This window comes from Plecotus auritus, assembly GCF_963455305.1.
Source record: "Plecotus auritus genome assembly, chromosome: 5".
Classification (NCBI taxonomy): Eukaryota; Metazoa; Chordata; class Mammalia; order Chiroptera; family Vespertilionidae; genus Plecotus; species Plecotus auritus.
The window spans coordinates 103,877,585-103,898,760 of NC_137776.1; the positions used below are offsets into that span (position 1 = coordinate 103,877,585).

The window sequence follows — 21,176 nt, forward strand, 5'->3', positions numbered from 1 at the left end:
CGCGCGCTCGGCTGTGTCTCCTAGACAGGGGTTGCTCTTAATGACCTGGCCAGTGTCGCTCACTGGTTGGCGTGTCAGCCCCTGGACTGAAGGGTCGTGGGTTCCATTCCCAGTCACAGGTGGATACTTGGGCTGCAGGTTCCATCCCCACCTCCTGTCCGGTGCGTGCAGGAGGCATCCAATCCTTGTCTCACATGGAGTTTTCTCTCCCTCCTCTCTCCCCCCCACCATCACCCCATCACCCCTCTCTCATTCTCCTCCTCCCACCTCTCCCTCCATCACCCCTCTCTCCTTCTCCTCCCTCCCCCCTCCCACCATCACCCCTTTCTCCTCCTCCCTCCATCACCCCTCTCCTTCTCCTTCCTCCCACCATCACCCCTCCCTCCCTCCCTCCCTCCCTCCCTCCCCCTCTCTCTCTCTGTAAATCATTGGGGGAAATATCCTCAGGTGAGGATTTTAAAAAAAGGAAAATAGACGAAAAAAAGTACATTTCAGTCTGAGGGAACAGGAGGACAGGGTCCTGTAAAATGGCAACGTGGGGGGGTCTTGCCGAGCAGAAAGCCCTGCCACGTGTCCTGTTCATCCCGGGCCACATGGTCGGCCGCCGCTGGGCTGAAGCCACTCGCCCACCCGTGGGATCTGGTCTTGTTTCTCGTGTGTGTAACCTGTTAGCTTCTGTCTCCTCCTCCCACACGGAAACACCACAGGAACGTGGCGTGGTCCCTGCGGCTCTGGCTGCGCCCCAGGCCGCGCCCCGCCCCTGCCTCTGGGCGCCAGTTCCACCGCAGCGAGGCCGCCTTGCCGGCGCCGCCGGAGCCCGTCCCCCAGCGGGGCGTGGCGCTCGGTGTGAGTTTCCTGTAATTTCAGCGGCGGCAGCTCTTTAGGTTTTTTTTCCTTCGCAAAGGCAAGGTCCTGGGAGCTGGCCGCTGGGGCAGCAGGCTTTGCAGTCACTGTTTCTGCTGGCCCGCGCTTCCCTCGTCCTGGTGGCCACGCGTGACCTGATGGCCACGTCTTCCCTTTAGAAAGGCTATTAGGGCCCGGCCACTGTTGCCGAGTGGTTAGCGCGCCACCCCTCGCATGGGAGGGTGGCAGGTTCCATTCCAGTCAAGGGCACACACCTGGGTTGCAGGGTCAAACCCCGCCCAGTCGGAGTGCATGTGGGAGGCAACCAGTCCACGTGTCCCTCACATGGATGTTTCTCTCGCCCCTTCCCCTCCACCCGCTCTAAAAACCAATGGGAAAAACAGCCTCATCCGTGCGGGAGGGTTTTTTAAAAAGCAAACGCGATTAGAATATATTCCAATAAAGTGGGTCCCTGAAACCCTCTGGCTCTTCCACGTCTCACAAAACAGGAAAGGGGGTGACGGACTCTGCTGGGCTGCCCTGGAGCGCACAGCCCACGCAGGGGGCGGGGGGGGGGGTCCAGGCAGGGCTGCGGGCTCTGGTGAGGAGCCTAGGGCTGGGGGGGTTAGTGTTGGTTGTTTAAGCACCCTCAGGACACGTTTTCACCCCCCTCCCCCGTCACACACACCCAAGCCAGCACTGAGCATCTCCCAGGGTTTCTTGGGCAGTTCCCGTGGCCCGGCTCTGAGGGGGCACTGCTCCCCGCGTCTGTCTGCCGCCCCGGCAGCCGGGGGCCTAGTCCCAACGGGGCTCACGGGTGGGGCCGGGTCTGTCTGGGCCACGTGGTTCCCCAGAGGCAGTTCAGCCAGCAGCCCGACCTCCCTTAAGCCATGGGGCCGAGGAAAAGGGAACAAAGTGAGTCTCACCCTCTGTGATGGGGTTGAGAGAAGGGCGCCTGCTGTCAAGCCTGTGCTGGGGTCTCTGTGGCGGGGGAGGGGGGGGGACGGGAGGGGGGCTGGGCTGCAGGGGGAGCCTCACCTCTCTGGTTGCTGCACTAATCTGGGGGAGGGGGAGGGGTGAAGGGCACGTGCGCGGAGGGTGAAGGGCTGGCCCTGCTGCTGCCACAGGCGGGCCTGGGCACGTCCGGAGGTGATGGAGGGGATGTGGGCGCTGTGCGCGGGAGGAGCCGCCGGAAGCAGGCCAGGCGGTGGGCGTGGGCGTGGGCATAGGGGCTGAGCGCGGCCGCTTGAGGGCACAGGGCTTCATGGGCGGTGGAAACCCTCTGGAGTGGAAAGCGGTGATGGTTACGGAACCTTTTGACTATGCTGAAACCTACTGCAGTGCACAGTTTAAGGAGTGAATTCTGTAATGTGAATTACATCCCAATTTTTTTTTTAAATCATTGAGTCAGCCAGACATAATCTCTGGGAAAAACATTAAAATGAAGATGAATTAACATTTCTGCGGACGCGCGGTCCCCTGTGTTAGAGAAAGGCGGCGGCGGCGGGTGGGTACTGGTAATGGACAGTGAAGCTGTTAAAGCCGCGCCCCGCAGCCCCCAGGGGAACATGGGTCTCAGGGCCACACTGAGCCTGGATGGAAGCGCCACATTCTTGGCCCCGTTGCTCGCTCCTAAGCACCTGGAGAGTTTGTGGATGCAAACTCCAGGCATGTGACAAGCAGCTAAATAAACGCCCATTTTTAATCACTGCTGTGCCGGGCGTCCTGCGGGAGCCGAGGTGGTGTGGGGTAGGAGGGGCAGAGAGCCCGCGGCATCCCAGCGCACCTGACCCCGCGCACAGGCCCTGGGCGCCCACTCTGCCCGCAGCTCTGTCCCAGGGGAAGGTCCTAACGCTGAGCAGGCCTCTGCCTCAGCAAAACCTGCACCTTCGCCCTTTCTCGGGGGATCAGGTACCTGTCCTGAGCGTCAGAACAGCCGGAGGGGAAGTTCCCGCTGCTGTTGAGCATGCTCGCCAAGGTCGAGCGGTATCATTTGTACTTCTCTGTCTCCTCCCTCCAAGCCCTCCGCCCTTCTGTTGCTGGGACCCTCTTTGCCGCCGCCCTCCTCTCTTACGTTGTCTCGGGACAGATCAGAGGCCACCAGGCACTCGAGTGAGGCTGGGTGCCCGGGGTGATATCATTGATCCTGCAGGGAGCTTTGCCCACGACCCCAGAGCTCTCCAGAGACACAGGGATGCTTGACTTCTTCCTAGTGTCTGCATTTCCTTTTTGATGTTTTAAACAGAACTAAACTAAAGGGAATACCATTTATTTTTTAGTGAAAGCTTCTAATCTAAACCCTCCTTTTGCTCATGAGAAGGCCTGGCGAGACCTGGAGGCCTGCGTGGAGGCCATGCCTGCAGCCCTTGCGCTGCCCACCCCGCGCTGGCACTGGCTCAGGCCACAGGCCACAGCAGCTCAGCCTGGAGCTGTGGCCTTACCCCACCCGTTCTCCCGGCATTCCTCATGCAGTTGTTACTCACTTAGAAGAGCTTGAGGTTTAAAAGCCAGCCAGCACTTTCCACTTAGAACACTTAGGTATAAACTTTCCTGTGAAACTATTCCACTGAGATTAGAAATTGTCTGTAACATAAACCAGGCCCGCCCAGCATATGGTCAGACAGCTTGGTGTTTGCACATGTTCTGCCCACATGTTCTGCACGTCAGCGTCTTTTACACACGGGCTGGGAGGGCTGGGAGCACTGGCCTCCCGCTGGAGCAGCTCCATCTTTGTCCCCACAGGACCTGTCCCCAGATCCCTGGGCCTCAGGAAGGCCCCATCCTTTCCCTCCCCCCCACACCTGTCCCTGTCCCTGCCCCTGTCTTGGGTCCTCAGGCTTCGAGACCAAGTGCCTCCCTGTCCCTTCAGGAGGCTCAGAGTGGCCCCATGGCTGGGCCTGGGTCTGGGCACAGCTCAGGTGCCCATTTCTGCACCAGGAGGTGTCTTTCCAAAGCGGGGCCTGCTCACCACACCCGACTGCAGTCTGTCCCCGCAGACACCCAGGCAGTCCCTCCGCGGGGACAGCACAGCCCTATTGTGCTGGTGGCCAGAGAGTCAGCCTCACCATGGTGTTAATTCCAACACAGTCACAGGAAGCAGGGATACAGGATGCTCTTCCCACTCACAGCTGCTGCCTCCTTGGTCCGCCCTGTCCTGAAGGGCCCGGGCCAGCTGCAAACGACAGGCAGCAGCCACTGCCAGGCTAAGAAATGACAGGAGAGACTGTGAGCCTGGAAGTGGGGGAGGCCCCATGCCACCTTCCCGTTTGAGGGAGAGCACTTTTCACTTTAAAATGGGACACAGCCTCATTGGGAAGCTGCTAACCTGCAGACAATACTTCCCGCAACCTTCTTACCCAGAACAGCCGGCCCGGTGCCTGGGGAGATAGACAGGCCAATGGGAGACCAGGTGGCTCTGCCTCGAAGGAGCCTTGTGCCCACGGTCATTGCCATGCGGGCGGGGCAAGGTGGTAGCCAGTGTGAGGATGGACAGGGTAGGGGTGTCTACTGTGTGGACGGCCAGCCCATAGGCCTTAGTTTGAAAGGCTTTTAAAGCTGAGAGAAAAGCAGTTGCCTTACAGTGAGGAAGCCGGCAAGGAACACTCCCCTCTGGTGTCAGGGGCAGAGTCATGTGGGGAGTTGGGTGCTACTGTCAGGGTACCCCAGGGCAGCCTGCCCGGCCTCTGCAGGACAGGAGGAGAGGCTGCCTCTGCTCTGAGGGCGGGAGGAATCGGAATGAAATTTCTGTAACATGTTCACCTTCGGGGGTTGATGGTGAGGCAGCTTGAAGGTCTCGTGGCGAACACAGTGCCAGTGAGCACAGAAGGCAGGAGTGCGGGCACTGTGGCCAGGGCATCTAGATGCCGCATGCTGGACGAGGAGCTGGCACGTCAGAAACTTAGGCTTTCGGAGCAGGGTTTCTCACTTCTTTCCAGTCCCCTGGATCAGCATCCCTGTGCCCCACAGATTGCTCTGTGGGAAAGTATAAGGGGGCTTCTAAACCACAGAACCACCATCATTCAGAACTGCCTGAAATCTGGCTGAATGGAAGTCCTACAACTAGGGATTTAAAGAAGCAGCCACATTAAGACTAGTAGGAGGGGCCGAGACACTGCAGAATGAGCTGGTCCCACACCCAAGTGTGGCTGATAAAATTGGGAGGGGTATCTTGGCTGAGAGGTCCCCCTGAGGAACAAGGTGTCCCAGCCCCATACCAGACCCAGTATCCCAGGGATCCAGTGCTGGGAAGATTAATCCCTGTAACTGGGCTGTAAAAACCAGCAGGGTTTATGGCTGAGTGACATGGAGGCTGCTGGAGACCCAGGCAGCTCCTCTTAAAGGGCCAGCACACAGACTTACTCAGACTCATTCCCTCTGAGCTCCAGCACTGGGGCAGCAGCTTGAAAGGCTGCAGGGCCATACAGGAGCAACTACACTGTCTGGCATCAGAGAAGGAACTGGGGGAGGGGAGGCAGTTTTTTCCCAGACAGAAGTGCTGGCAGAGGTCACTGTTCCTTTTCTGAGCCCTCCTCCCACAGAGCCAGCAGGTGGGTGCCATATCTGAGATTCCATCAATTCCATCAGCCTGGCTCACACTGTTTGCTTCACCATGGAGGATTCCCTAAGGCCCACACAAGCTGTTTGCAGTGCCTCTTCCATACCAATGAACTCTGTCCTGGCTCAGGCTTCAGACTCAACTAAAATCCCTCAAACAAGCAGCATTTGATCTCAGCATGCCACGGACTTCTTGCTACGAGGCCTGGCACTAGCAGCAGCCAGCTTTGGCTCACAGCTTGGCTTCTCCTGGGCACGTCCAAGCCCAGCACAAGGAGCAGCCATCTGCAGATCGCTTTGTAGCTCATGCCACATGGCCCCGGACAGAACACAGATGGTGTTGATCTTGGCCTGGATGCCCTAGGAGGCCCCAAAGTCAGCACACTCAGTGGACAGCTTCAGACCACATTAAAACACCGCTCAACCACCTCCACACGCAACACACTCAAAGGGCAGACTCAGCGGGCACCAGAGCCCTGCTGAAATAAGTCCTGCTCTGAGGTGGGGGAGGCCCTGCACAGTTGATCCTGTGGTCTGTGATCACTGGTAGCAGCCAGTCCTTGCAGCCCATTGGCCTGAAGGTAAATCCCTGCCATTAATGTGCCAACAGCAATCCAGGTTCGACTACAACAGGAGGGTGTACACAGCCCATTGGGTTGGAGGGAGGGTCAGGGTGCACCTGGAGTGCCCAGTTTGGATGATTGGGGAGGCTGTGCTGCTGGACCCTACATTAGGTCACTCTACCAAGCCTGGGAGAGGTAGCAGCTCTACCTAATACATAGAAACAAACACAAGGAGGCTGCCAAAATGAGGACACAAAGAAACATGTCCCGAATAAAACAGAACAAAACTCCAGGAAAAAAACTAGACAAAATCAAGACAAGTAATCTACTAGATGCAGAGTTCAAAACACTGGTTATAAGGATGCTCAATGAACTTACAAGTTTAACAGTATTTTTTAAAAAAGGACATGGAAACCATAAAAAAACAACAACACAGAAATGAAGGAGGCACTAACTGAAATAAAGAATAACTTACAGGGAGTCAACTGTAAAGCAGAAAAAGCTGAGAATCAAATCAGCAATTTGGAATATAAGGAAGCAAAAAACTCCCAATCAGAAGAGCAAAAAGAAAAAAATCCAAAAACATGAAGATAGTGTAAGAAGCCTCTGGGACAACTTCAAGTGTACCAACATTCGCTTGAAGAGGGTGCTTGAAGGAGAGGAGAGGGAGCAAGAAATTGAAAACCTATTTGAAAAAAATAATGACAGAAAACGTACCCTACCTGGTGAAGGAAATAAGACATACAAATCCAGGAAGCAGAGTCCCAAACAAGAGAACCCAAAGAGACCCACACCAAGACACATCAGAATTTAAAGGCCAAAGTTAAAGAGAATCTTAAAAGCAGCAAGAGAAAAGCATTTAGTTACCTACAAGGGAGCTCCCATAACACTGTCAGCTGATATCTCAACAGAAATTTTGTGGTCAGAAGGGAATGGCAGGAAATATTCAAGTGATGAATAGCAAGGATCTACAACCAAGATTACTCTACCCAGCAAAGCTATCATTTAGAATCAAAGGAAAGATAAAGAGCTTCACAGACAAGAAAAAGCTAGCCCTAACCGGTTTGGCTCAGAGTGTCGGCCTGCGGACTGAAGGGTCCCAGGTTCGATTCTGGTCAAGGGCATGTACCTTGGTTGTGGGCACATCCCCAGTAGGGGGTGTGCAGGAGGCAGCTGATTGATGTTTCTCTCTCATCGATGTTTCTAACTATCTCCCTTCTTCTCTGTAAAAAATCAATAAAATATGTATATTTTTTTAAAAGAAAAAGCTAGCCCTAACCGGTTTGGCTCAGTGGATAGAGCGTCGGCCTGCGGACTGAAGGGTCCCGGGTTCGATTCCGGTCAAGGGCATGTACCTGGGTTGCGGGCACATCCCCAGTAGGGGGCGTGCAGGAGGCAGCTGATCGATGTCTCTCTCTCATCGATGTTTCTAACTCTCTATCCCCCTCTCTTCCTCTCTGTAAAAAATCAATAAAATATATTTTAAAAAAAATAAAAAAAAAAGAAAAAGCTAAAGGAGTTCATCACCACCAAACCAGTATAATGTGAAATGTTAAAAGCGTCTTGAAGAAGAAGAAAAAAAGATTTAAAAAATATGGACAATAAAATGGCAATAAGTACATATCTATCAACAATTGAATCTAAAAAAACACACAACAAAATAAATGAACAAGCAGAACAGAAACATAATGACAGATACAGAGAACAGTTTGTTGCAATGGGCTGGGGGCCTGGTGAAAAAGGTGAAAGGATTAAGGTGTACAAATGGGCTGTTACAGAATAGTCCCTGGAATGTAACGTTCACATAGGGAATATAGTCAATAATATAGTAATAACTGTGTGTGGTGTCAAATGGGTATGTGATTTATCGAGATGATCACTTAGTTATGTGATGTCTAATCACTGGGGTGTACACTGAAAACTAATATAATATTACCAACTGTAATTGAAAAATAAAAATAGTGATTTTTCTTCTCCCCCAGGAGAAGTATCCAGTGGCTGTGCAGCTCCCTGAGGGGGCCTCCTCCAGCTGCATGAGCATCCGGAGCACCAGCCAGCCAGGGTGAGTGCACAGCCCGTGGGCTCGGGCTTCCTTGCTCGCCAAGTCCCTTTCCAGCAACCAGATGGTTATTTCCTGGTGAAAATGAGAATTACAAATGTAGAGGACAGATGTAAGCTGCCTGACACCTTGAGAAATGTCTGTGGCACCCTAACAGGTGCACACCCACTGATGGCGGCCGAAGAGGAGGGGCAGGCCGGGTGAAGAGGGACCGGGGACAAGGAATGTCTACACTTGCTGGGGCCCTTAGGGGACCAAGGGAGAAGGTCAGGGGTCAGCAAGCTCTGAGGGAGGGAGGACCACCTGGCCTCCACTCCACTGGGCGCCTGGGGGCGCAGATCTGCCAGGGTGGGAGGGCCTGGTGACCAGCATTGGGGCCTGCCGAGGTTTGGGTTTGTTTTCAAGCCTTAAAATGGCGCCACAATTATGCAGGCTTCTGGGACTCACCCTGAAGTAAGGAAATGTGTCCATCCCTCAGGTCTGGTAGTGCCTGTGGCTGTAGACCATTTCAGCTTGTACTCTGCTGGGTGAATGTATGCATTCCTGTATCCCTTAGAGCAGTGGTCGGCAAACTCATTAGTCAACAGAGCCAAATATCAACAGTACAACGATTGAAATTTCTTTTGAGAGCCAAATTTTTTAAACTTAAACTTCTTCTAACGCCACTTCTTCAAAATAGACTCGCCCGGGCCGTGGTATTTTGTGGAAGAGCCACACTCAAGGGGCCAAAGAGCCGCATGTGGCTCGCAAGCCGCATTTTGCCAACCACGGCCTTAGAGCATTTGGGTTATTCACCGCTTTCCACCCTGTCTAACCTCCTGTCCATGTCCCGGGCCCAGGAGGACACAGCTTCTCTGGGCATATGCCTAGACGTGCAATCCTTGGGCCATAGCGTAGACGCAGTTTTCTGTTACCACCAGATTCTTTTCAAAGTAGTTTACCAACTTATTTCCCACAGGAAATTGTAAGTTCCTGTTGCTCTACGTCCTGTACTTCACTTGTACTGTCATCCTAGTATTAGTGGTACAAGAGCACCGCCCTGAGGCCTTCCTGGCCACAGCCCTGCATGTCCAGGACTGACCCTGTGGGGGGTTGGGTGTCTAAGAGGGGGGCCAGCTGAGCTCAGCTGGGGCAGCACCTGCGGTGGGCGGGGCCTTCCCCCCCCCCCCCCCCCCGCCAGTCATGCTTCAAGGCACCTGGGGGCGGCTCTGACCTCTTTCAGGTTTGAGCTAGTCATCGTTTGGAGGATGCACATAGATGAAGAAGGGAAGGTTTTGCCGAAGCTGGATCTTCTCACCCAAGCGCCACAGCGAGGTAGGCAGGCCAGTGGGCTCTGCAATCTTAGTGCCCAACAGGGACGTCCACTTATTTCACCTGGTTCACGTGGCAACAATCAAAAGCTGGAAATCTCAGTGTACTTTTTATGTCATCTTAAAAAATATTCTGATCAATAATCACTCCAAAAGCACCTGTGGAGGGACTGCGCCCCAGGCCTTCTGGGCTGCGTGCACAGTGCGGGGAGGGGGGTGTGTCTGCGGGGCGGGCTGCATTCACAGCTGATGCAGCAGCAACGGGGGAGGCGGGCAGGATCTCAGCCGGTGTATTTCTGACCCAGTGTGTTCTCCTCACAGCCCTGGAGCTGGACCAGAAGGGAGCAGTCGCAGCTGCTCCTCGCAGCTTCCGGGCCCTGCTGGGTGTGCTGGGCATCGAAGCGGCTCTGGAGAGCCTGCTGAGGCTGCTCTGCACGGAGGGAAGCCCCGGTGCCCACTCAGCAACGCCAGGGGCCAGGGAGGTTACTGAATAGAAACATTGGCTACTGCTGACGTAGAAACCACACCTTTAGCACATGTCTATGCAGTTATGACACATGATCTATCAACTGTCAGGACATGAGAAACACATACAGCTGTTTAAACACAAAATGCAAAGATGGACACACCAGGAGCAGCTGTGCCCCTCCCACCCCCGGAGGCTCCCCCTCCCCGCGGCCTCGCGCGCTGGAAAGCCTCTCCTCGCAGCCAGTCCTGACATGCACTCTTCTTGACCCAAAACAGTGAGTCTGCGCTTCAACCTGCAGTGGGACAGCAAGACCCACTGTCCCCCACAGGCCTGGGGCCGCCCCCGCCCAGCTCTGTCCCACCCGAGCCCCAGCTCCACGCGCGTCCAGCAGGTGGAGTCTAAAGCCTCCTGCCCCCACACTAACAGAAGAGGGGCAGCACTTGAGTCTCTTTCCTACCCTGAGTACAGAAGTAAGATGTAAATGTTATGACAGAATTAAAGAATAAATTCTAGAAAAACTGGCGTAATTCAAACAAGTGTAATTCTCAAGTTACCACAAAATTTCCCCACAAAAATTTACAATCAGCAAAATATTCTCCTTATTTTTCATGTAGCATTTTCATATAATTCCACAGTTTCACTAACATTACAATATATTACAATAAGCCTTCATTAATCCCTCAAAACGATGATATAAATAATCAATCTGTACAAACGACCATGGAGTGAACCTGCCACCAGGACTCGCATGTTCATAGCAGCCTGGCGCCTGGGGAGCCCCACCAAGAGCCTGGGGTGCCAGCAGGGCCACTCCTCGCACCAGCGGGCGGCAGCACTGCAGAGGCGCCCAGCACCACTTGAGGCTGCAGGCAGCACAGCCTCGGGGAGGCCCAGGGCTGGCGCCTCCCTGCAGTGCAGGGCGGCATCACTCAGGAAAGGAAAGAAAAGGAGTTGGTGCACGATGGTGTTTGCTTGACCTGAGTCCCGTGGCCCCTGCTGATCCCGCGCAGAATGGTGGCCATCTGCGGTGTGCCCTCACCTGCAGGAGCCACAGGCCTGTGCTGGTTGGCGTGTGGCTGGCCACTCAGCTGGGGAAGTTCCAGTAGGATCCCTGTTTTCTTAAAAGGCCAAATTGTAAGATCCACATGACAGTCCGTGTTCCTTGTGCTAGGAGTGTGGTGGTAGGAGACCCACGCTGTGGGTCTTACGATCAGGTGTTTGCATTAGAGATTAGACATGAGCTTGGGTAGGGAGGAAGCTGCCCGAGGCGCCAGGACACAGTGCACAGCCCCCCAGCCCTCCTGCCCTGGGAGGGTCCTCCACCCCTGTCCCAGCAGCAGCCCCGAACAGTGGTTAGAAAGCAACAAGTCACAGCCAGGCACCCACCACAAAGCGCTATCGTCCAACCTTCACATCCCATGTCCAAGTTTCAAAGACACCACAGGAGAAAAATTAGACCTTATGGAGAACTAACGTGCAGTCTTCGCTCTCCTTGAACCTGGCCGACACCGTGGCGGCGTCTTGGGCACGCACAGCCTTTGAGTAGTAGTTGACAATCTTGCCATCCAGTCTGTACTGATGTGGGATGCTCTCGTAGGGCTTGAGGTCAAGGTCCAGCACAGACACGGAGAAGGCAAACCTGGATCGCGATGCAGGGACCACAGGCCTCTGATCAGAGCTGAAAATAAAAAAGTAATTTCAGCACTCCCAACCCTCTCCTTGCTCACAGAGAGCACCCCTTCTTGCGCCTACATGCATCCCGTCTGTCCATGGTGTGCACAGCGCTCGAAGCTTCTGTGAGACCCGCTAGTGCTCAGGTAAGAAAGGGTTAATGTGCAGAAAGATGGAAAACAAATTACTAGGATATCTGTGACATTCCCTCTATCCCAGTGGTAGAAGTGAATGCTGGGCCAACTATGACAAAACCTAAGAAAGAGCAGGAAGATCTGGCCACTCAACAGCCAAGTGGATGAGAACATGCTGGGAGCAGACTCCAGACACGTCCCCCCCGGGTCTGGGGAGCCAGGCTCCTTTCTGCTGCTCATGCACATTTATTCTCGACTCAACCTGCAGGTTTTTGTGTTTTGTCTCTTAGTGCTTAGTTTTTCGGTTTTTCTAAATATCAGCAGTCACAGGCTGTGAACGCTGTGGACAATAACTTGTACTTGACCCCAAGGCCAAGTCTGAACTTGGTGCTCAGGCTGCTGTGGAGCACGCGCAGGGCACAGTCGGCAGCAAGGTGACTGGCGATGGGCGTGAGACGAGTTCATGCGGCTGCAGGGAATCAGCCAGGAGCCGTGCTCTCCCCAGGCTGAACTACTAGTTAGAAATCATCAAAACACAAGTCAGCCTATGAACCAGGAGGTCCCTGGCTGCAGGCTAGATCCCCAGTGGGGGGCATGCAGGAAGCAACCAATCAATGATTCTCATCACTGATGTTTCTATCTCTCCCTCTCTGAAATCAATAAATATATATTTTTAAAAAATTACATATATTGAAAAATGATAAAAGTAGCATCTTAAAAAAAAAACAATTCAAACAAACAAAACAGCCATTTCAAAAGCTCTGCCTGAGCAGGAAGCAGCGAGCAGGCTCCTGTGCAACCAATGCTGATGGGCCTGAACTCGGACTCATTCCTGCTCGAGAGCCAGATGACAGGACAGCGACCTGGGCTCATGCGGGTTCTTAGCAACCCCCCACAACCCACAACAGCAGAGAACACGTCTGCACGTTAAGGCTTGCTTCCGTCTCCTCTCAGGGCCTCAATCCCGAGCTCAGTGCAGCTGGGCCTGGACAGAGCTACACAATTTCAAGGACACCTCCATTTCTCCCTTCAGAACCAGCACCAAGATGGGCGAGCCCATCACCAGCCGCTGGGAGCATGGGAGCAGGGCCACCTCATGAAAACTTGGACCCTTTGTCGGCCAGAAGGTCCCCAGGAGTCCAGGGCATGGCTCCTAACACCTAACCCTAGCCACCCTGGGCTAAAACTGGTGCCCACGTTTCAGGACTTTCTGGACACATGACCTGGCTCCTGTCTGTGAGTTCTTATGAGGGTAATTTCTGTTCCCGACTGCGTCAGGCAGGTGGGAGAGCATAGCATCTCTGTGGTTTCCTCTCATGCAGCACCAGCTAATCCAGCCAATGGAGTCCTCGTAGCTAAGCACTGCAGCCTCTTCTTTGGGGACAATGGTAGTTTTCAACCGAACAGAACCCCCTTTTTCTGTATTTCAGTTTTACCCTATAAATGTCCCTCCATGTTTCCTGATCAGGAAATGGACAGCTCAGTGCCTGTCCGGCAGCAGGCCTCCTGGGGATGTTAGGTCAAAAGCAGAAAACCAGGCGGCGGCAGCCAGTGCCAGGGCGCCTGGATCCAGGGCGGCCAGAACGAGGATGTTCTGCAGACGGGGGAATGGCGCCCGAGAGCAATGCCAATGGTGCCATCTGTCACTAAGAGAAGGTTGATCCTGAATTCCTAAAAGAGGCTGGGAGGAGACAGGGTGACCATGGGGTCTCAGGACGATGCTACAGACAGGAAGCAGACTGCCCCACTTGCAGGCGTTGCCTGACGGAGGCCAGACTACACCAGGGCAATAGCTCTCAGGCCTTTGGCAGTGGCAGCAGCGCTGGGCTTGTTTTGAGAAAAGGAATTTGCACACAGTATCCAAACTGCTTCTAAGTCCTTAGAGTATTTTCTTAGAAAATAGTATAATAACTTTCAGTTTAACAGAACAATCTTTTAAAATTATTCTCCATGTCTTTTTTACAACCTTCTGTGATCTCTAAATGTGGGAAAACCAACTCTTCTCAAACCACAAAATCCCGTTAGGCCAAAGCGTCAGGCGGCCTGGCCCCTCACCTGGCGTCCTGCAGACAGGGCGAAAGCGCGATCATGATGGAGCAGTCCTTCGCCGTCATGGCCACCCGGTACTGCTGCACCTGCGGGCAAGGGGAGGTCAGCTCCGCACGCACCTCCTCCCGGGAGTCTGGGAGCCAGCCCCAAAGCGTGGGGGTGAGGAAGCTGTCGGGGTGATGTGGAGGAGTGGCAGCGTGAGGGTACACCTTGTTCTTCCCTTGAAATTTCAACAAGTTAACCAACTGCAAGTCAGCAAGGAAATCCCTGCTCCACAGACACACGCCCACGGAAACAGCCAAAGGTGGGCAGCCGGGAGGAAAGCCCAGCCAGCCAGGCCAGGCTGGGGAGGAAGCCCGGGTGGAGGCGCTTCCTTCTTCAGGAGGAACAGAGCTGCTGGGGCTGGGGAAGGGCAGCCCAGCAGGGCGAGTGGCGAGGAAACAAACAGTGACGGGGCCAGCAGACACCTGATAGAGCAAGGCTTCTGCCCTGCGTTCCCCACTGTCCGGCCAGCAGTGGTGTTTCAGACAAAGAAACAGAACCACAGAGCCCTGCCGCCGCTTGGATCCCCAAAACTCGCCTCCCGTGGCCCTTAGCGTCAGGTCCAGGAGCATATCATCTGTAAGCCAAGAGCTACTGTAGAAAAACTGATTTCCATCTGTGACTGATTCCCAAGAGGGGTACTTGGGGTGGGACCCCACGGAGGTCAGGGGTTGCCATTAAGTGAGGGCAAAACAAACCCTACCCCCACCCAAGTAGCATAACTGTACAATCTTACGGAAGCCTCAGAGGTTCACATTTGGGAGACTACAGGTAAAAAAAAAAAAAAAAAAAAAAATATCTAGCGATGCAGCGCCATCTACTGGGAAACAGTAGAAAGACCTCTTCAGAGGCAACTGCTTAAGCAAAGGACGCAAACATCATGGAGAACCACAGCAACAAGAGTGACCAGGTTCGGTCGCCCGATTGCGTTGCGGGGAACAGATTTGTAGGGGAGGGTTGGTGCGGGGGGTGGGTGGGGGTGGGTAAGAGATCAACCAAAGGACTTGTATGCATGCATATAAGCACAACCAACAGACGAAAGATACTGGGGCGGGGCGGGGGGGGGGGGATGGACGAGGACAAGTGCCGTGGAGTAGGGGAGGCGGGGATGTCAGTGGGAAAAAAAAGAGAGACATATGTACTACTATTTGTAATGCCTTAAACAAAAAAATTTTTTTTAAAAAAAGAGAGTGACCAGAAAGAAAAGGAAGCTGCAGGCCAAGCACGCCTCAGAGCAAGCCCTGCCCTCCGCCCCTCCTGCCAGCAGTGACCCTGATTCCGAACCCCGGGATTCCTCTTTAGCGAGGCAGCCACAGCAGCCTTAGAAGAAAAGGAAGTAGGTAGCCTCAGCTCCTGCTGTGCCGACCACACTGACATCACTCCCTCAGGAGGGAGTGCAGCGCCCCCCACGGTCAGTCTGGCAGCAGGACACGCCTCGGGTCCTCTTCCCGGCAGGCTGTGCAGACACCTGGCAGGATGCTGCACACAGGATCTCCAAACTGTCACACCAGCCAGCCCCACAGGAGGCAGGCTCAGGTCCTGGATGGATGCAGACACGATACCCGGCTGGGCGATGACAGGGCCAGACCACACCAGGGCCTCGGCTTTGAAGCTTGAGCTCAACACCGACTGCAGCACACGTGAATGTCTGCGCACCGGCCAGGAACGCACCTGCAGGGCTGCCACGCAGACAACACGCAGGGAGGTTTGCGGGGTCTGACTTGTAAAGCCGTGTGTGCTTAAAGACACAGAGATCCCCAGAGAGGGTTGCCTCCAGGTGGACATGGGACATTCTTTCCCTTTTGGACTTTACTATATCATTTGAATGTTTAGTTTGAATAGCTCTCACTTTACAAAAAATGAAGTGGGCCTTCCATGTTCTCACAGGTTTGTGGTGACAGACCTGTCCCTTTAGCCACTCCCCTCTGTCACTCGCCCAGAGGACCCACCCTGAGAAAACCTCCCAGGTCTACCTGCCCAAGCCAGGCTGCGGGAGCAGCGGGGAGAGCCCAGCTGCGGGCACTCAGGCCTACTGACTGCTGGTCAGGGCCTGCGGAAACCTAGAGTTTACAAGTAGAATGGAAAAGAAGCTCCTTTCTGGCACTATTCAGTTCGCTAAGAAATGGGTATTTCACAAAGTACATAACAAATGCCGTCCAAAGTCTTCCTAAGAGATACGTATAAAAAACAAAGTATAAAATATTAACATCTCCTGATCTGCAAGACATAAAACGCAGAAGCCATAAAAGACTAAAAGATTGGAATACCTAAAAATTAAAATATTTTATATGATCTAGTCATAATGAATGTAAAAGACCCGTGAAAGAATGGGAGAAAATATTTGTAACATATAACAGGTGATCAACATCAAGAATATAAAAAGTGCAAGTTCAATATGGAAAAAGAAAAGAACCCCAAAAAGATAGGGACCAAATAAATTGAAAAAGAAATATAGCCAAAAAACCCCCCCTGAAAACTTGCTAAATCTTATTAATAATCAAGGAAATGCAAATTATAACAGTGAAATATTTTTCACTCATCAGTTGGACAAAACTATAAATATCCTATCTAATAAAGAGGGAATATGCTAATTAACCCTCATGCTGTCACAAAGATGGCGGCGCCCACAGCCACAAGATGGCGGCACTCAGTCCCCTCAGCCCAGCTGGCACGCCTGCCTCCGGAGTCCCTCAGTCCCTTCAGCCTCCCAGCTGCCCAGGGCCGGGCCCGAGGCACAGGCAAGCCTTGGCTGTAGGCTTCCCAGCCACCCAGGGCCGCCCAAGGCTCAGGTAACCAGGGCCGGCCAAGGCTTGCATTGCCGGCAGTGGCAGCAGCAGAGGTGTGATGGGGGCGTTGCCTTCCCCTGATCGCCGGGTTGCCTCCCGCCCCTGAGGGCTCCTGGACTGTGAGAGGGGGTGGGCCAGGCTGAGGGACCCCCCTCCAGTGCATGAATTTTCATGCACCGGGCCTCTAGTGTATGTATATCTGACATAGAACGAAAGGGCTGGACTTACACTTCGCGTACTACTGGACTGTAACTGGGGCCAACTGCTGAGGTCAACTAGAAAAAGCTGGACAAAATATCAAAAACATCTGCTGGAAAGACCAGGGAGGGAGAAGTGCTAGACCAGGGGACACAAAGACATCTGGGTCTTTTCTGCCCAGGAAGGGGGGCAGGGACAATTTTGGAAGATTGGCCAACAGGCACTTTTAACCAACCTCCAGAGCTCTGTGGACAATAAGCATGATGTAACTCTTTGAGTTAGTTCCCAAAATGCTGCATCTTTAAAAAAAAAAAAATAAATATATATATATATATATTTAATTGTTTAAGGTATTACAAATAGTAGTACATATGTCTCCTTTTTTCCCCCCATTGACCTCCCCCCGGCCTCCCCCGACCCAGTGTCTTACGTCTGTTGGTTGTGTTTATAATGCATGCATACAAGTCCTTCGGTTTATCTCTTACCCACGCCCGCCCCCAACCTTCCCCCTATAGTTTGACAGTCTGTTCAATGCTTCTTTGCCTCTATCTATTTTTGTTCAACAGTTTATAATGTTCTTTATATTCCACAAATAAGTGAGATCAGGTGGTATTTATCTTTCATTGACTGGCTTATTTCACTTAGCATAATGCTCTCCAGTTTCATCCATGCTGTTGCAAATGGTAAGAATGCCTTCTTTTTTACAGGAGCATAGTATTCCATTGTGTAGATGTACCACAGTTTTCTAATCCATTCATCTGCTGATGGACATTTAGGCTGTTTCCAAATCTTAGCTATTGTAAATTGTGCTGCTATGAACATATGGGTGCATATATCCTTTCTGATTGGTGTTTCGGGTTTCTTGGGATATATTCCCAGAAGTGGGATTACTGGGTCAAATGGCAGTTCCATTTTTAATTTTTTGAGGAAACGCCATACTATTTTCCACAGTGGCCGCACCACTCTGCATTCTCACCAGCAGTACATAAGGGTTCCTTTTTCTCCACATCCTAACCACCACTTGTCATTTGTTGATTTGTTGATGATAGCCATTCTGACAGGTGTGAGATGGTACCTCATTGTTGTTTTGATTTGCATCTCTCAGATGATTAGTAACTTTGAGCCTGCTTCATATGTCTCTTGGCTTTCTGAATGTCCTCTTTCGAAAAGTGTCTATTTAGGTCCTTTGCCCGTTTTTGATTAGGTTGTTTATCTTCCTTTTGTTAAGTTGTATGAGTTCCCTGTAAATGTTGGAGATTAAACCCTTATCAAATATAACATTGGCAAATATGTTCTCCCATGCAGTGGGCTTTCATGTTTTGTCGATGGTTTCTTTAGCTGTGCAGAAGCTTTTTATTTTGATGCAGTCCCATTTATTTATTTTCTCTTTAGTTTGCATTGTCCTAGGAGCTGTATCAGTAAAGATATTGCTATGACAAATGTCTGCTATTTTGCTGCCTATGGCTTCTTCTAAGGTTTTTATGGTTTCCCATCTAACATTTAAGTCCTTTATCCATTTTGAGTTTATTTTTGTATATGGTGTAAGTTGGTGGTCTAGTTTTATTTTTTTGCAAGTATCTGTCCAGTTTTCCCAACACTATTTATTGAAGAGACTTATCTTGTCTCCATTGTATGCTCTTGCCTCTTTTGTCAAATGTTAATTGAGCATACTGGCTTGTGTTGATTTCTGGGTTCTCTGTTATGTTCCACTGGTCTATATGTCTGTTCTTGTGCCAGTACCAGGCAGTTTTGAGAACAGTGGCTTTGTAGTATAGCTTGATATCTGGTATTGTGACCCCTCCAACATTGCTCTTCTTTCTCAAGATTGCTGCAGCTATTCGAGGTATTTTTTTATTCCAGATAAATTTTTGGAGAATTTGTTCTAGGTCTTTGAAGTATGCTGTTGGTATTTTAATGGGGATTGCGTTGAATTTATAGATTGCTTTGGGTAGTATGGACATTCTAATGATGTTGATTCTACCAATCCATGAACATGGTATATTCTTCCATTTGTTCATGTCTTCCTCTAACTCTTTTTTTAGTGTCCTAAAATTTTCTAAGTACAGGTCCTTTGTCTCCTTGGTAAAGTTTATTCCTAGGTATCTTAATTTTTTTTTGCAATGGCAAATGGGATTGCTTTTTAAATTTCTCTTTCTGTGAGTTCATTATTGGTGTATAGAAAAGCCATAGACTTCTGGGTGTTAATATTGTATTCTGCTACATTGCCGAATTCATTTATTAAGTCTAATAGTTTTTTTGATTGAGTTTTTGGGGTTTTGTATATACAATATCATGTCATCTGTGAATAAGGACAGTTTTACTTCTTTTCCAATTTGGATGCCTTTTATTTCTTCTTGTCTGACCACAATGGCTAGTACTTCCAGTACTATGTCAAACAAGAGTGGTAAGAGTGGGCATCTCTGTCTTGTTCCTGTTCTTAGGGGAAATGTTTTTAGTTTTTGCCCATTGAGTATGATGTTGGCTGTAGGTTTGTCAAATATGGCTTTTATTATGTTGAGGTATGATGCCTCTATTCCCACTTGGCTGTGAGTTTTTATCAAGAAAGGGTGTTGGATTTTGTCAAATGCTTTTTCTACAACAATGGATATGCTTATATGGGTTTTATCTCTAAATTTGTTTATGTGGTGTATCACATTTCTTGATTTGCAGATATTGTACCATCCTTGCATGCCCGGAATAAATCCCATTTGGTTATGGTGTATGATCTTTCTAATGTAATTCTGGATTCAATTTGCTAGAATTTTGTTGAGGATTTTGGCGTCTATGTTCATGAGGGATATTGGCCTGTAATTCTTTGTATTGTCTTTATCTGGTTTTGGGATTATGGTAATGCTAGCTTCGTAGAAAGAGCTTGGAAGTGCTCCTTCCTCTTGAATTTTTTGGAATAGTCTGAGGAAGATAGGTTTTATTTCTTCTTTGAATGTTTGATAAAACTTGCTTGTGAAGCCGTCTGGTCCAGGGCTTTTGTTTGTTTGATTACTGGAAGTTTTTTGATTACTGCTTCAATTTCCTCCATAATTATCAGCCTATTCAGATTTTTTGATTCCTCCTGGTTGAGTTTTAGAAGTTTGTATTTTTCTAGGAATGTGTCCATTTCTTCTAGGTTGACCAGTTTGTTGGAGTAGAGTTGCTCATAGTATTATTTTTACAATTCTACATATTTCTGTGGGGTCTGTTGTTATTTCACCTCTTTCATTTCTGATTTTATTTGGGTCATCTCTCTTTGCTTCTTGGTGAGCCTGGCTAGAGAGAGGTTCATCAATCTTGTTTATCCTTTCAAAGAACCAGCTCTTGGTTTTGCTGATCTTTTGTGTTGTTTTTTTGGTCTCTATGTCACTTATTTCTACTCTGATCTTTATTATTTCCTTCCTTCTACTCACACTGGGCTTTTTCTTGTTGCTCTCTTTCTAATTCTTCAAGTTGCAAAGTTAGATGGTTTACTACCAGTTTTTCTTGTTTTTTTTTTTTTTTTTTTTTTTTTTTTTAGGTAGGCTTGTAATGCTATGAACTTCCCTCTCAAGACTGCTTTCACTGTGTGATTTTGGGTTGTTGTATTTTCATTGTCGTTTGTTTCCAGGATGTTTTTTTTTTAATTTCTTCTTTGATCTTTGGTTACCCACTCATTGTTTAATAGCATGCTATTCAGCCTCCAAGTGTTTGAATTTTTGTGATTGTTTTTAACTGCAGTTGATTTCTAATTTTATGCCATTGTGATCCGAGAAAATGCTGGATATTATTTCAATCCTCTTGAATTTGGAGATACTTTGCCTGTGTCCCAATATGTGGTCTATCTTTGAAAATGTCCCATGTGCACTTGAGAAGAATGTATATTCTGTAGTTTTGCGGTAGAATGTTCTAAAGATGTTGATTAAGTGCATCTGATCTAGTGAGTCTTTTAGAATTGATGTTTCTTTGCTAATTTTTTGACTAAAGGATTTATCCAGTGATGTTAATGGGGTATTAAAGTCTCCTACTATGATTGTGTTGTTGTCAATCTCTCCCCTGATATCTTCCAGGAGTTTTGTTTTGTTTTGTTTTATGTATTTGGGTACTCCTGTATTGGATGCATATATGTTTACCAGAGTTATATCTTCTTGTTGTATCGATCCCTTTAGAATTATGAAGTGGCCTTTCTTGTCTCTTGTTACGGTCTTTACTTTGAGGTCTATTTTGTCAGATGTAAGTATTGCTACCCGAGCTTTTTTTTCACTTCCATTTGCCTGATAGATATTTTTCCATCCCTTCATTTTCAGTCTGTGTGAGTCCCTTGTTCTGAGGTGGGTCTCCTGTAGACAGCATATATATGGGTCATGTTTTCTTATCCATTCAGTCACTTGATTTATTTTGATTGGAGCATTTAATCCATTTACGTTTAATGTTATTATTGATAGGTACTTGTTTGTAGCCATTTCTGTGCTTTAAGCCTGTGTTCCTTCCACCCTTTCTATTTCTCCTTTTTACAGCATTCCCTTTAGCA

The 21,176-nt window shown here is 50.1% G+C and overlaps 2 protein-coding genes across 5 annotated transcripts in view; one reads left to right on the forward strand and one right to left on the reverse strand.

Moving 5' to 3' along the window:
* The window catches only part of CENPP (centromere protein P), a 275,842-nt gene extending 265,514 nt beyond the window's left edge, over positions 1–10,328 (forward strand). The window contains exons 6-8 of the mRNA XM_080668820.1: positions 7,943–8,022; positions 9,242–9,333; positions 9,651–10,328. Coding sequence (XP_080524946.1) covers positions 7,943–8,022; positions 9,242–9,333; positions 9,651–9,823 — 345 coding nt within the window. The 3' untranslated portion in view covers positions 9,824–10,328. The remainder of the gene's footprint in view (positions 1–7,942; positions 8,023–9,241; positions 9,334–9,650) is intronic.
* BICD2 (BICD cargo adaptor 2) overlaps positions 10,323–21,176 on the reverse strand; it is a 143,355-nt gene continuing 132,501 nt past the window's right edge. For 3 of the 4 annotated variants that reach the window (XM_080668810.1, XM_080668809.1, XM_080668813.1), the window contains 2 exons: positions 13,659–13,738; positions 10,323–11,476 (listed from right to left, as the gene is read on the reverse strand). In XM_080668810.1, the coding sequence (XP_080524936.1) occupies positions 11,251–11,476; positions 13,659–13,738 (306 nt within the window). In that variant the 3' untranslated portion in view covers positions 10,323–11,250. The remainder of the gene's footprint in view (positions 11,477–13,658; positions 13,739–21,176) is intronic. The other variant, XM_080668811.1, reaches the window with a different exon arrangement.